The 16,220-nt window shown below is 33.7% G+C and overlaps 1 protein-coding gene across 14 annotated transcripts in view; it reads right to left on the reverse strand.

Moving 5' to 3' along the window:
• Positions 1-16,220, reverse strand: part of MYO9A (myosin IXA) — a 291,871-nt gene that overhangs the window by 195,820 nt on the left and 79,831 nt on the right. For all 14 annotated transcript variants that reach the window (XM_086711106.1, XM_086711104.1, XM_086711107.1 and 11 more), the window contains 3 exons: positions 14,361-14,487; positions 6,962-7,051; positions 1,979-2,095 (listed from right to left, as the gene is read on the reverse strand). In XM_086711106.1, the coding sequence (XP_086567232.1) occupies positions 1,979-2,095; positions 6,962-7,051; positions 14,361-14,487 (334 nt within the window). The remainder of the gene's footprint in view (positions 1-1,978; positions 2,096-6,961; positions 7,052-14,360; positions 14,488-16,220) is intronic.

Consider the following 16,220-nt stretch of genomic DNA (forward strand, 5'->3'; position numbering starts at 1 on the left):
TTTGGTTAAATGAAAACAATTTTTCTCCACCGGTGCTAAGAGAGCCACTGGGCAAACTAATGTCATGAGTGATAAATAGTGAGAGATTTATTTAATTCTCCATTAAGAATATTTCCTTTGGGGTAACTGAGTGGCTCATTCAGCTGAGTGTCCGACTCTTGATTTTGGCTCAGGTCATGATCCCAGGGTCATGGGATCGAGCCCTGCACCAGGCTCAGCGCTGAGCATGGAGCCTGCTTAAGATTCTCTGTCTTCCCCTCTGCCCCTCTCCCTTACTCATGCTCTCTCTCTTAAAAAAAAGTATTTTCTTTGATTCTAATTCTAAGCCCTTATGAAAAACAGTGAAAGTAATGAACTTTAAAAATATGTCAATTTGGTAAATTAGATAACTATTACAATTAATTTTATGGCTGTGGGCTTACTCAAATCATAAAAAGTTAATATAAAAGCAATTACACATTTAAGACAGGAGAATTAAGTAATAAAGATGATATTTTTAATTACCCTGAATATGCAGACTATTCCATAAAGTTGCTGAGAAATAAAAATGGATTTAAAATAATTTAAATATCTAAAATCTGCCATATTAAAAAATAAATTCCAAGGGCACCTGCCTGGCTCAGTTGGTGGAGCAGGTGACTCTTAATCTCAGGGTTGAGGTTGAGCCCACATTGGGTGTAGAGATTACTTAAAAATAAAATCTTAAAAAATACATAAATAAATATTCCAACCAGATAAATAATCTGATTATAAAAAATTAAATTCTAAAAGTATGAGAATAAATATTTTTATAATCTTGGGGTGAAAGATGCATTCTTATGTAAGAAAAATAAATACAACTCTGGAAAATAAGGGAAAAGAATGACAGAATTAACTGTACAAAAACTTAAAACATATGGGCCAGGGGCACCTAAGTGGTTCAGTCAGTTGTGCATCCGACTCTTGATTTTGATTCATGTCATGATCTCAGGGTTGTGAGACTGAGTCCAGCGTTGAACTCCTACCCTGGGTGTGGAGCCTGCTTAAGATTCTCTCCCTCCCCTTCTCTCCTTCTCCCTCTCCCTACCTCCTGGCCACTCGCTCTCTAAAAAGAAAAAAAAAAAAAATACAGGCCCAGGTATATAATATAAATAAAACATAAAAGTTAAGAGAAAATATTTGTAATATATATCAAACTATAAGTCTCTGCAATATCCACAATGACTCCAAAAAAGGAGTAACAAAAAGGCAAAATACATAATGAAATAATGAAAAAACATGAGAAGATGCTCAATTTTAATCTATCATTGAAAAAACAGACACTAAAATGGGATACTCCTCCTAATCAGATGCATAGATGAAATGACTGATAATATCCAATATGAGTAAAGGTGTAGGGAAACAGGCAGTTTCATACACTACCAGTGGAGTGTAGTCTTTTTGAAAAGCAATTTAGCAGTAGCTACCAAAAATTGAAAATGTATATTCTTTAATCCAGCAATTTACTTTAAGGATTTTATCCTAGAGAAATGTGCACAAAGAATATTTGTTACACCATCATTTCTAACAATAAAAAAAATGCAACATTTTTATGGGGAAATTTATGGTATACAGGTATACATACTATATAATATTACAAAGTTATTAAAAATAATAAGGTCCAGATATATTTCAAGACATACCAGGTAAAAAAATACAAGTTAGATACAATACAGATAGCATAATTCTATTTTTATGTTGAAAACCAACTCTGTATAGTCTATATCCATAGAAATGTACATAAGAAAAAGGTCTGGAAAGACAACAGAACAGTAGTTTCCTTGAACAGGGTTTATATGTCTATAAAAACAGACATAAAGAGGAAAGAGCAGGGAATACATATAAACACAGATTCTTACTTATTACTCTACATAATTCTGTGTTTTTAAATTTCATCTTTTAATTATTTTATTAAAATAGCTTTCCAAGAAAAATATATAATAATATAGTTTATGTCTACCTTCGTATTTTGCTCCAAATCTTTACTATTCAGAAGTGCATGATTAATCCGAAAAACTATCCAGTCAAACAGGGCACTATATAAAGACTTAGCCATGGAGTTCCTCACTGTCACAGCCTGAAAAAAAAGAAAAAGGGTTGGAGAACAAATGAAAATGGCAATAATCTAAGATACTATAACAAAGTGTGTTTTTCTCTCGATCAATCAAGAAATATCCAATAATTCTTATCCTGAATAAGAAATTTAATTTTCTGTCAACATAAATAGCCTATAATTGAAGTTTTCCATATACATACACTCATTTACCTAGTCCAACTCAGGTAAAGTAGACTAAAAAGTACAAGAAACAAAATATAGGTCAGTTCTAAACAGTTTTACTGAAAATTGGGGTATACATTTTATCTAGTAAAGAAGGTATTATAGGAAGTTTACAAACAAATGAACTTTGCCAGCTGAAGTGGGGAAGACTATTCCAAGCAGAGGAATAAATCTGTTGGAAAACAGGCATCAGTTATAGTTATCTGTGGAATCCTAGTCGGAGTCAGACTCTTAAAACATAATCAAAACAATGACATTCCTAGTCGTCTTCAACTTGTCATCCATTTTAACCTTTAGGGTTTCTCCATCACCAGAGTAATGGTTTCATTATGGAGTAATACAATTTATATTTCCCCTCACTTCAAACTTTCCCCAGTTTATGGAAACCCTCTGTACTATCTGCTCAATTTTTCTGTAAGTCCAAAATTGTAAAAAAAATAACATCTATTAGTTAAAAAAAAAAATCCAACATTTAGAAAGCACTACAGGCTAAAAAGGAAGGACACATATCATAGAGAATTGAGTCCTAGTAGTTAGAAGAATATAAGTCCTAATAACATATATTTGCTATCTAGGGACTTATTTTGAAGCTGAATCAGGTACATATTTATATATCTGTCCTAACCTTTAGAGGAAATAGAGAATAATGATTAAAAGCTAGGCTATCATCCAATCCCAGTTTCTCTACTTATTCTAGCTGTGTAACCTTGACCAAGATACTTGAAATTCTTAAGCTACAGCTTATGCATTTGTAAAATGTAGATAATACTACAATCTACCTCATGAAATGATGAATTAATTTCTCAGTTTTTGTGAATAAAAAAACAAAAGTTTCAAGTTTCTAGACCAAAAAATAACTAACTAAACCATTACCTGCAAAGAAAAGAAAAGATGGCTATCAAATTCTCTACCTTTAACACCAGAAACTTGAAAATACTTGGAAAACATTTATAAGTTCTGAAAGAAAAAGGACTGTGACCCTAGAATTCTATACTTAGGCAAGTTATCTTTAAAATTCAAAAAAATCAAATAGAATATACAGGGAGAATAACCAATTTTTCCCAGAGTGCAAAATGAAGACAATCTGATCTAGCTTAGCAAAAGTAAAAAGTTTTATTTTTTTTTAATGTTTATTTATTTTTGAGAGAGAGCACAAGTGAAGGAAGGGGGGGGGGGGGTGCACAGAGGATCCAAAGTGGGCTCTGTTGCTGATAGCCGAGAGCCCAATGTGGGACTGAAACTTACAAACTGCGAGATAACCGACTGAGCCACCCAGGCACCCCAAAAGATTTAAAACTACATACACAAACATAAATCACAAAAACACAGAATAAGAAAACATATTAGCATAAAATATACAAATGGGTTGAATTTTTTAGTGAGAAGACAGACCTTCATATTAAATTAAAAACTACAACCCATCTACTTATGGTTTACATTAAACAACCACTATTTTTATAAAGTTAACAGTCAGACAGAATCCAGATATACCAAATTATACCAACATAATACTTATTTACCCCATAACTCCCAATATTATACTTTTAGCCCTTTTTCTCTGAAATGTGGTCCTTTCACAGCTTAATCTCAATAAACCCATATGCCAATTAACATTTTCCAATCCAAACAAGATCTCATCGAGTGTTTCCTATCTCAGTGAATGGTACCAATACTCTTACAGTTGTGTGAACGAGAAAATTAGGATTTATCCTTAACATCTCCTTCTTTCTCCTTGCTTCCCATTAAGCAAATCACTACCAGATGCTATTGATTTTACCATCTAAATTTCTTTTTAAATATCCATTTCTCCCTATCAATATATCACCATTTTAGACAAAGCAATAAACCTCTTTCTCCTCAACTCATCTTTCCACATTCACTCTTGTCCTCTGTGTTAGAATTCTAAAATGGTCCTCAAGATTCCCATCTCCTTGTGTACACGTTCTGAATAACACTCTCCTGTTAGGCATGGGCAGGGCTGTAAATATGATGAATTTCACTCCAGTAACTATCTTGTTACACGACAAAGGGATTTAAAAGACATAATTATGGCCCAAAATCAGCCAATTTTTTTAATTAATCAAAGAAAGTATCCAGAGAAATCTCCTAAAAGAGACTGAGCCTTTCCATCTGAGATTCCCTTGCTGGCCTCTGAAGTAGCAAACTGCTATACTGTATACAGGACCACAAGTAGACTCTGATGAGCATGGCTCCTGACAGTCAACAAGAAATTAGGGCTCTCAATCCTATAACTGCAAGGAACTGAATCCTGTCAACAACCTGTGAACTAGGATGCTGAGTCACAGATGAGATCACAGCCTTTTCAGACATCCTGACTTCAGCCTGGTGAAACCATGAGCAGAAGACAAAACAAACCTGTGCCCAGACTGCCAATCCATGGAAACTGTCAGAAAATAAATCTGTGTTGCATTAAGTTGCTAAGATTGTTACAAAATTATAGAAAACCAATACACTCTCCTCTAATTCTTTAAACTGTTGTGAGACTGATCCTTTAAAAAAATAATCAAAGACACCTTTTTTGTTGATAACATTTTAAGAACTTTCCATTGCTCTTAAAATACAAAAATTCTTTTTTTTTTAATTTTTTTTAATGTTTATTTATTTTTGAGAGAGACAGAAAGCAGAGTGTAAGCAGGGGCGAGGAGGGGCAGAGAGAGAGGGAGACACAGAACTCGAAGCAGGCTCCAGGCTCTGAGCTATCAGCACAGAGCCCGATGTGGGGCTCGAACTCACAAACCGTGAGATCATGACTTGAGCCGAAGTCGGATGCTCAACTGACTGAGCCACCCAGCTACCCCTTAAAATACACAAATTCTTAAGAACTGCTCCTTAATTTTACCTTTAATGCCTAATACATTTCTGGACACAAATAAGATTTTCAAATATTTACTAAATAAATACACTAAACAAATGCAAACAAAAATAAGTCAGGAGCTATAAAAATTATCTGAGAAAGTTCAATTTTAAGTTAAAAATGTAAATAAACATAAGGAAATATTTTATATTGAAAAAAGTTGTAAAACAAAATATAAAAGTACTAAACCTTTATGCAAAAAGAAGGGCAAAACCCTGTAAAAGGTCTGGCTTTTGGGGGCACCTGGGTGGCTCAGTCAGTTAAGCATCCAACTTCACCTCAGGTCCGCATCTCACAGTCTGCAAATTCAAGCCCCGTGTCAGGCTCTGTGTTGACAGCTCGGAGCCTGGGGCCTGTTTCAGATTCTGTGTCTCCCTCTCTCTCTGCCCTTCCCCTGCTTTCTCTCTCTCTCTCTCTCAAAAGTAAATAAACATTAAAAAAAATTAAAAAAAAAAAAAAAAAAGAAAAGAGCTCTAAAAGTTGGGAGACTATGACATAAGATACATGACATAATGAAGAAATACAGACTTGAAGGTACATTTAGAAGGACCCGAAAAGATGGTATAAATAGATCAATGTCAGCCTAAAAAGCATTCTCTAGACAGAAATAGTTCTATTACTATTTCCCCACCTCTGTGTCTTCTAATCTCACATTCCGTCCTATTTTTATAATAACTGTCATAGTTTCATTTCTCATCATTTTCATTAAATTGTACTATAAAATAGTAGGCTTTTCAATAATTTTCCCACTCATACACACCTGAATAGTATATTATTATAATTATAATGGCAAAGACAGCAATACTCAGTATACAGATGATACTTAAAGCCATGGGACTAGGTGAGAGAACCTAGATAAGGAATATAGAGAATAAAAGACAAGGACTGTGTAGGGAGCACTACATCTTTTAGAAGTCAGGTGGAAAAGAAACAGCAGGGGCGCCTGGGTGGCGCAGTCGGTTAAGCGTCCGACTTCAGCCAGGTCACGATCTCGCGGTCCGTGAGTTCGAGCCCCGCGTCGGGCTCTGGGCTGATGGCTCAGAGCCTGGAGCCTGTTTCCGGTTCTGTGTCTCCCTCTCTCTCTGCCCCTCCCCTGTTCATGCTCTGTCTCTCTCTGTCCCAAAAATAAATAAACGTTGAAAAAAAAAAATTTAAAAAAAAAAAAAAAAAGAAACAGCAAACAAAAAGAATTACAAATGAGTGGCCAACAATGAAAAAATGAACTAGAAAAGTATGATGTACTAGAAGAAACTACTTGAAGAAGAAATAATCAACTGGATCAAATACTGCTCATTTGTAACTATCTAGTTCACCCTATATTAATAACATAAAACTTAAGAATGGTGAACAAATTAAGATCTCTGGAGAAAAATATAAGCCTACTGCTTAAAATCACATTCAAGTAAGTTTTCAAGTTAAGGGAAAATTCACAACCAAATTTCAAGGGCTCAGAAGATATTTCAATCAATACTCTTTTTTGTTATTTTCATTCTGTTAAAAGAAAGAACAAACTCAAACTTCTAAAACTGTTCAGAGTACTCTGATCTCAAGAAAATCTATTCAAGGGCACCTGGATGGCTCAGTTGGTTGAGCTTCTAACTCTTGATTTTGGCTCAGATCATAATCCCAGGATCATAAGGACAGCTCTGCCCTGAGCATGGAGCCCATTTAAGATTCCCAGTCTGTCTGTCTGTCTCTCTCTCTCTCCCCCACTCACACTCTCTCTCAAATTAAAAAAAAAAAAAAAGAAAGAAAAAATAGAAAAAAAGGAGAAGAAAATCTTTTCATACCTCTGCCAGCTTGTATGGCAAAATAAGTTTTTCTCCCACTGTCACAGTCTTCCTTGTAACTAATGCTTCAAATAGCATCTCTTCTTTAACCTATACAACAGAAAAGTAAATTCAATGTATAAGATTTATGACAACGTATTTATTGAAAAGCCAAATAAAGAAAAAAAATGCTTAGTGAGATTAGCAAATATACAATCGAAAAAACAAAGACAATACATTGGGTAATTTAAATATTGGCCATGGTAAAAGTTAAATTTTCCACTCACCCCACTTCCCAGTGCCCACCTCCAAAAAGAGAAGGGGTGTAAGACAGATGTGTCTTTTTAAAGTTTTCTTTCTGACCATAATGGAAAAACATGTTTCTTTGTGCAGAATATGGAAAATACAGAATAGTGCAAAAAAACATTTTAAGATGGTCAACAATAATGCCACAACTTGCAGGCAAGGACTAAAAAGTGAGAACACTTCTTGAATTCGAAAAGCATTACAGTGAGTACTTATTTATGTTTCAGAGGTTTGATATTTATTTGCACATTTAAACTTTAAAAAAAGTTAATGCTTCCTTTGTTCTCATTCTCTCTAGAAGCAAATATGATCATGAATTTGACATGTCATCATTTAAGTTCAGTATCATTCAGTTCAGTTGACGTTATATATATTAGATGTATTTGTAAATACATTATACTGCCAAGTTTATTTAACTCTTAAATCTATGGCATCGTACTGCCCATAAGTTTTTGAATCTATGTTAATAATTTACATCAAGCTCATTCATTTTAACTGCTGTACAGATTACCAGTATATAAATTACTACAGTGTTTAACCCATTATCCTACGTGTAGGAGTTTACACTATCCACCATTTTGCACCATTAGGAAGTAAACTGAAGTGAATATTCTTGCATATGAGTTCAAGAGTTTCTCTGAAGTACAAGCCTAAAAGGGGAATTACTAGGTTGTAGCATACACATTTTCATCTTTAAAGGATATTGCCAAACTATTGCATGTGGTTTTCACCAATTTGTTCTCTCATCAGCAATGAGCATTCCTATTTCTTCAAACCTTGACTATACTTGGTATTATCAGACTGCTGATTTTTGCCACACTGAGATCATGAAATGGCAAAACAAGGGCATTTTATAAAAGCATCCATACATAAAAAAGATAAAACACTCACAAAATTTTATGTAGACAGTATGATATAAAGTATAAAAAGCAAAAAAGATTTGATTATAAAGAGAAACTGAGTTAAAAAACAATAGAGTGAAGCATTACCCTACCACCAGCAATTCATGATAGATCAATCGTTTTTTTTTTTAATGTGACGATACCATAAAGGAAATATACCTTCTTTTGGAGCATCCACTGCTCAACCTTCAAATTCAAAACGAATTGGAAAAAATTTGAGGACCATTATCTTTACAAAATGCAGAAAAACTACAAATAAATAACCAAAGTTTAAATAAAAGACCTCAAGCTTTTAGCTATATTTAAAATATTTTGAAAAACAAAAATTAAACAATGCCAGATTACACAAATATAACAAAGCTAATAAAACTAAGAAAAAAACTATGTGATAAAAACCACTGTTGTTTGGTGAGGTTAAGCAATTATTACTAAAAGTGAGTATTATTAAATAAATGATCTAGGCAGTAGACTCAAGAAATTTTTTTAAAGGAACAAACAAACGTAAGCTGGCAACAATGTGGAGCAAAAGTCAGTTCCATACACTTGTATAAACTGGTACAACCACTATAGAAATAATCTGTCAGTATCAGTAAGCTATGTATATGAGTATACCATAACCCAAAAATTATACTCCTTGGACTATACTCTAGAATAATTCCCACACATGTTAACAAGGAGACATGTACAAAAATGTCTATCATAATACTATCTATAAATGAAAAATTACAAATCTCAATCTCCACTAAAAAAGATGTTTTACTCATATAATGAAATTTTATAAAGCAACTAAAAAGAATCATTTAGAATATTTAAATCAGTATGGAAAATTCTCAAAAACAGGATATAGAATGAGAAAGTCAAGTTTTAGAATGATACATTAAAACATTTACATATATAAAGTACAAAAATATGTAGAACAAAACTGTTCTTTTTTTTTAATTTTTATTATGTTTATTTATTTTTGAGAGACAGAGCGTTAGTGGGGGAGGGGCAGAGAGAGAGAGGGAGACACAGATTCCGAAGCAGCACCGGGCTCTGAGCTAACAGCAGACAGCCTGACGCAGGGTTCAAACCCACGAACCGTGAGATTATGACCTGAGCCCAAGTCAGACGCTTAACCGACTGAGCCACCCAGGTGCCCTAAAAACTATATATTCTTTATGTAAACATCCATCTATTCTGAAAATATAAAAACAAAACTGAGAATTATAAACACCAAATTCATAATAGTGTTTACTTATGGTGTGGCAGAGTACAAAATGAGCTACAATTATATGCAGTATTTTATTACATGGGTACGGTTGTGAGTACACAGGTATTTATTATATTGTATATAGAAAACCATTTATAATTTAACAGAGAAAAATGAAGAAGATATATTAAAACAGAAATTAATACATAATAAGTAAAATGGCAGAAGTAATAAATCTAAAGGCCAATTATTTCAAAATAAGAAATGAAAGACAACTTTTACCAAATCAAAAAAACATTAAGAAATACAGAGGGGCGCCTGGGTGGCTCAGTCAGTTAAGCATCTCACTATTGGTTTCAGCTCAGGTCATGATCTTGCAGTTTCATGAGTTCAAGCCCCACATCAGGCTCTGCACTGGCAGCAGGGAGCCTGTTTGGAATTATCTTTCTCCCTCTTTCTCTGCCCCTCCCCCACTCATGCTATCTCTGTCTCTCAGTGTTAATAAACTTAAAAAAAAAATTATAAAAAGAAATACAAACAGAAACCTAACAAAATAGAGAAAATGTTTTTAAACATTAACAGAATACTTACAAAGAATGCAAAATAAAGTTTTAAACATTTAATCAATATATGATTTCCTAGAAAAACACATCCTAAAAAATTAACAAAAAACAAACAGGAAGGACACAAATATTGCTGATCACAAATATAGGGTTGATATCTCTCAAATTTTTAAGGAATATATTATTCTTGGCTAATTATTCTTCTTTTAAGTGCAGAAAACATTTTGAAAGGATAAAAAACTACACAATTCACTTTAAGGAGCTGGCTTAATACTGGCACTAAAACCTAGTAATAATAATGATCATACACAGATCTACACACATATGCACAATCACACAAAACACACAAATCTTGCTTATGTTTGATAAACACCCTGAAGAAAATGACTGAATTCACGATATTTTAATCAGCCATCTCTGTAATTTCCCAAATATCCTTAATTGTACATGACTTTTAATTTAAAAAATTAGTTTTATTAACACAAAATAACTATGAATAGCTCAATATCTAGTCTACAATGTTTCTCATATTCACATAATTGAGAAACTGATATGTGTGTTAAAAACCCATTCTTTATATTGTTTTAACAGATGTTAAAACATATTCAAAACACATAAACCTGCTAAAAACTGAACAGTTTTTGATAATGATGATTGTTCTAATGTGCTCCAAAATATGCACAAAAATATGCTCTACAATTAATCTACTGGAGCTTGTTCACCTTTCAATAATTTCACAAGTATATATCCCAAATAGAATTTAGTAAACAGATGACTGAAAATATTCATTGCTGCCTGAGGTAACTACAAAAAAATAATTAAAAAAATAAAATTAAATCATTATTTCAGAAACATTTCCTCCAAAGAAATACATATAGGGGTGCCTGGGTGGCACAGACAGTTAAGCGTACAACTCTTGATTTCAGCACAAGTCATGATCTCATGGTTCATGGGATCAAGCCCCGCCTCAGGTTCCAGCTTGAGTATGGAACCTGGTTAAAAGTCTCTCTCCCTCTTTCTCTGTACCCTCTCCATCTCTCTCTCTCTCTCAAAATAAATAAACATTAATAGTTAAAAAAAAAAATAAATCTAAAGTTATCATTGAACTGAACTACTGTGAGGAGAAGAATTCAATTAAAATCTTAACTAAAGAGTTTATATTTTAATTAAACCAGTTACTGTTCCTATCTTTGAATTCTATCTCAACAAAAGCCTTAAGGTTGCAATTATTATTACCAATTTTAACCAATTACAGGAAATCATCTTAAAAATAATTTTTAAGAACTAAATACAGGCATGATACTATGGTAGGTCCTGTCAGTACTTCTATAGCTCCTCAAACTTTGAAGATAACTTCTTCCTACTTACTACCAAACCTCCATTCTTAGAACCTGTTCATAAGTGTTTTTATTGACTACATGTTGACTAAAATATCACCTAAAATGCCTGACTGAAATTGTTTATTCATTCACCTATTGTCAACCTCATGACCTTCAAAATTACCACCTTCAAATACCACACTCCACATCCTAGTGTAAAACTTCTTTCAATGAATGAGTCTAGTTTCAACTCCGTGTATCCTCTTCTGCCCCTTCTGCCAGACTAACTAATTTCACTTAAGTTAATAAGCAACACCCAGGCATGTGCAAAATAAGCACTCTAAGGTTAGATAAATAAGAAAGAGGCATCCATTGCCCTCAAAAAGCACTGCCACCTTATAATGAACACAAACCACTAAATAACTTTCTGCTACAAAACCAAAATTAAATTAGGCTAAGCAGACACAAATGTTCTATTCTGATGGAGTCAGCTTACAGCATTTAATAAGGTTAATTTCTATGAAGAGGCAAATGAACCAAAATTTGAAAGATAAGTAATATTTTAACATTAAAAAGCAGGCTATTTATACCTGCAAAAAAATGTAAACAACCAAGATGTCCTTCAATAGGTGAATGAATAAACAAATTATGGTACATGCATACAATGGCATATTACCCAGCAATAAAGAGAAATGAGCTATCAAGTCACAAAAAAGATATGAATGAATCTTAAATGCATACTGCTAAGTGAAGCAAATCAGTCTGAAAAGGCTGCATTCTATATAATTTCAATTATGTTACATTCTGAAAAAGGCAAATCTACAGGCAGAGTAAAAAGATCAGTGGTTGCTAGGAGTTTGGGGAGAGGGGTTGAACAGGTGAAATACAAGAGGCTTTTAGGAATGAAACTATTCTATACCAATAGTAACATAATGGAAGAACATGACATTATGCATTTGCCATAACCCATAAAGTACAAAGAACAAATTTTTTAGAAAATTATTTCAGACACTGAGGGATCCTAGGAAAGAATGCAGACCATGACAAGAAAATCTAACTGTATGACAAATATATGAAACAACCTAAACGAAGGGAGTGGGAGAAAAAGGTGCTAACCTAAATTAATTCTGGATGAATGGAGTCAGAAAAACTAAAAGCAGAAGGAACACCATACTCTAGTTGATAGTCATTTCCCATATCAGTGTATGTGTACATAGATATATGTACATTCCCATACATGGACAGTTGACACTTAACGTGGATTTGAACTACATGGGTCTACTTAACATGCGGGTGTTTTTCAATAAATACAATACTGTAAATGTATTTTCTCTTCCTTATGGTTTTAACATTTTCTTTTCCCTTGCTTACTTTACTGTAAGAATACAGTATATGATAGATGTAACATACAAAATATGTATTAACCAACTGTTTAATAAGGCTTCTGGTCAACAACAGGCTATTACATTTTGGGGGAGTTAAAAGTTATACACAGATGGGAATGCAAGCTGGTGTGGCCACTCTGGAAAACAGTATGGAGGTTCCTCAAAAAACTAAAAATAGAACTACCCTACAACCCAGCAATTGCACTACTAGATATGTATCCAAGGGATACAGGTGTGCTGTTTTGAAGGGACACATGCACCCCCATGTTTATAGCAGAACTATCAAAAATAGCCAAAGTATGGAAAGAGCCCAAATGTCCATCGATGGATGAATGGATAAAGAAGATGTGGTGTGTGTGTGTATGTATATATGTGTGTGTGTGTGTATATATACACACATGTATATGTAGATATGTGTATATATATGTGTGTGTGTGTGTGTGTGTGTGTGTATATATGTGTGTATATATATATATATATATATATATATATATATGCACAATGGAGTATTACTCAGCAATCAAAAATAATGAAATCTTGCCATTTGCAACTACATGGATGGAACTGGAGGGTATTATGCTAAGTGAAATTAGTGAGTCAGAGAAAGACAAAAATGATATGACTTCACTCATATGAGGACTTTAAGAGACAACAGATGAACATAAGGGAAGGGAAACAAAAATAATAAAAAAACAGGGAGGGGGACAAAACAGATGAGACTCATAAATATGGAGAACAAACTGAGGGTTACTGGAGGGGTTGTGGGAGGGGTGATGGGCTAAATGGGTAAGGGGCATTAAGAAATCTACTCCTGAAATCATTGTTGCACTATATGCTAATTTGGATGTAAATTTTTAAAAATAAAAATTTTTTTTAAAAAAGTTATACGCAGATTTTTTTACTGCCCAGGAGAGCTGGCATCCCTAACCACTGCATTGTTCAAGGGTCAACTGTATACTGAAATTGAATAATTAAATAAATGAATGGCAGATGGTAGGAGATAGGTTCCTTATTGTTAAAGTGGGAGTTTCTATACAAGGGGAGAAGGCTAGGATGATACATGTGATAATGTATTAGTTAGAAACATCAGTATGACCTCAGGTTTACCTTTATATAGATATACATGGATATATAAAAACATTTGTAGTATGTGACTATACATGGATTAGTAAACACACATGTATTTCCTTGCTCTGTCAAACGAGAAGGCCTGTAAAATGATTTTGAGATGAATCTGGCAACATGAGAAATGAGCTGGGAAAACATGGGAAATCATCACTCCCGGAAGAATGAGGCAATAAAGACCTTGATTATAGGAAGAAGCATGGTAGGAAATTAAGACCTTTGGCTCCTATTTAGACATGAATAGAAAAAAGGTAAGTACCCTTTTCTCTTCACTCATCCAGATATTCCATCTTCAAATAAATAATCTAACCAAAATCTTAGTATGAGAAACAAATCTCAAATATAGAGGGAGAAACACTATTAATGGCTTAGAACATGATACAGTCTAGAGCGAAATACTGATCCTATCCAGCAAATTGAGGGATTATGGATATCTGGCCAAAGGGAGACAGGCAAGAAAACCCAAGCCTTTTAGAGATTCTGGTAATAGCAAAAATTCCATCTTTCCAAGAAACACCATAATAAAAAGCATTAACCCATTTACACCTAACCAAATAGTTACACAAAATTAAAAGTGAGCAGTTACCCCAGTATTTGAGAAATGACAACTGAAAATATAATCACTCACTTCTAATAATTCTGAGACAATAGGCAGAACTTCAGGATTACAGATATCTATGGAGTCATCCCGATATGTCTTCTTTTTATAACAGATATTACCCAAATGTAGTATTGCTGAGAGAAGAGAGAAAATCCTGTGAAAATAAAACCATAAATTACAGCTTGCTTATGTGCATTCTCTACACTTACTTCATTGCAAAATTCTAATCAAGCACATTAACCACTACAAATATGAAGTATCTAATCATTATAAAAATAAAAAATATAGGAATACTAATTATAATAATAAAAATTATGTATATTATGTCAGGTACTTCACAAAGTGCTTTACATAACCTTACTTTCAGTACTATATCACTTTTCAAACATAGTTGTTAGAAGAGGACTTGCTATTGCCTGAATCTGCTATAGTGTTTCAAAATCCATACCTTTCTAAATGTTTTTCATCCTGCCTGGAATTGCATCCTTTCCCTACATTGTATAATTCAGATCTACTGCATCAGAAACTTTAAAGGCAAGTCCTTGGAATCTGTATTTTTTTAACTAAGTAGCTTAGGTGATCTTTCATTATTAGTTACATCTTTGAAATGTTTACCTACATCATACTAAGGTGCCCTTGATAAATGCTTTTAAAACAAACACTATGAGGTCATTAGGGTAAATTACCTGATATCAGGCCCCTCCTATAAAAACAGCATCTACATCTGGACCCTCCTTTCCATTCTTCCCTCCCATCTAAGAGGAACACACGACCCTTCTCCAGTCAACAACTAAACCTCTACTTGTGCTCTACATCCTGGGAATTCCAGGTGACTCAGGAATTTTATTATACCTATTTCCTATATCTTACCTGAACCTACAAGAACTTTCTACCAAAATAATATCATGTCCACTTTTCTCTTTAAATAACCCATCCTAGATCCTACATCTTCTCCTTCCCTTCACAAACAGGCTTTTTAAACTGTTAACTTACACACTTGTCTTCACTTTGTCATTCCCTGTTTACTATCACATTCTGGCATCTGACTCCATTAAAATATCTCATTGAAGCTACCAATGACCTCCATGAAACCACGAAAAGTATATTGTGTCCTAACTTACCTGACCCCTCAAAGGCATTTAACATAGCTGAACCTTCCATCTAAAAGCCCTTCCTAGAAATCCGTACACATATACACATCCTTCTGGCTTGTCCCATTGTTTCCTTGTAATAAACCTGTCCTACCTGTAAAATTTTAACTAGTGTGTTTTCCAAAAATTACTAAGTGTTCTAAATAAAATAAAGATACTGCTTTAGGAATCTAACCTATACATTCAAAATCCCTGAATCAACAACTAGTTGATCTAATTTTTCAAACAATTTAAATTTTTAAATGTTTGAGGGGCACCTGAGTGGCTCAGATGGTTAAGCATCCGACTCTTGGTTTTGGCTCAGATCATGATCTCGTGGTTTGTGAGTTCGAGCCCTACATCGGGCTCTGTGCTGACAGCATGGAGCCTGCTTGACATTTTCTCTCTCCCTCTCTCTCTGCCCCTCCCCTGCTCACTCTCTTAGTCTCTCACTCAAAAATAAATAAAGTTTAAAATTTTAAATGTTTGAATCATTAATACAACTCAAATAAAACACAGGTCAATTATAAAGGAATAATTTATAAAAGTACTCTGGGTTAGAGAGGAAATTCAGTATCAACTGAATCATTATACAGACTAATGGAAGCCAAAAAATATAAAAACACAAATTCATGGGCCATTTATTAGAAACTGTTTTTAGTAGGATTTTATATAGTTGCTAATTACATTGTTTCAGAATATGGGGTTCAATAATCTGCACATTAACGTTTTCTCACACACAAATACATAATGCATA

Source organism: Puma concolor, chromosome B3 (assembly GCF_028749965.1).
Source record: "Puma concolor isolate L17-30 chromosome B3, mPumCon1.1.hap2, whole genome shotgun sequence".
NCBI classification, from domain to species: Eukaryota; Metazoa; Chordata; class Mammalia; order Carnivora; family Felidae; genus Puma; species Puma concolor.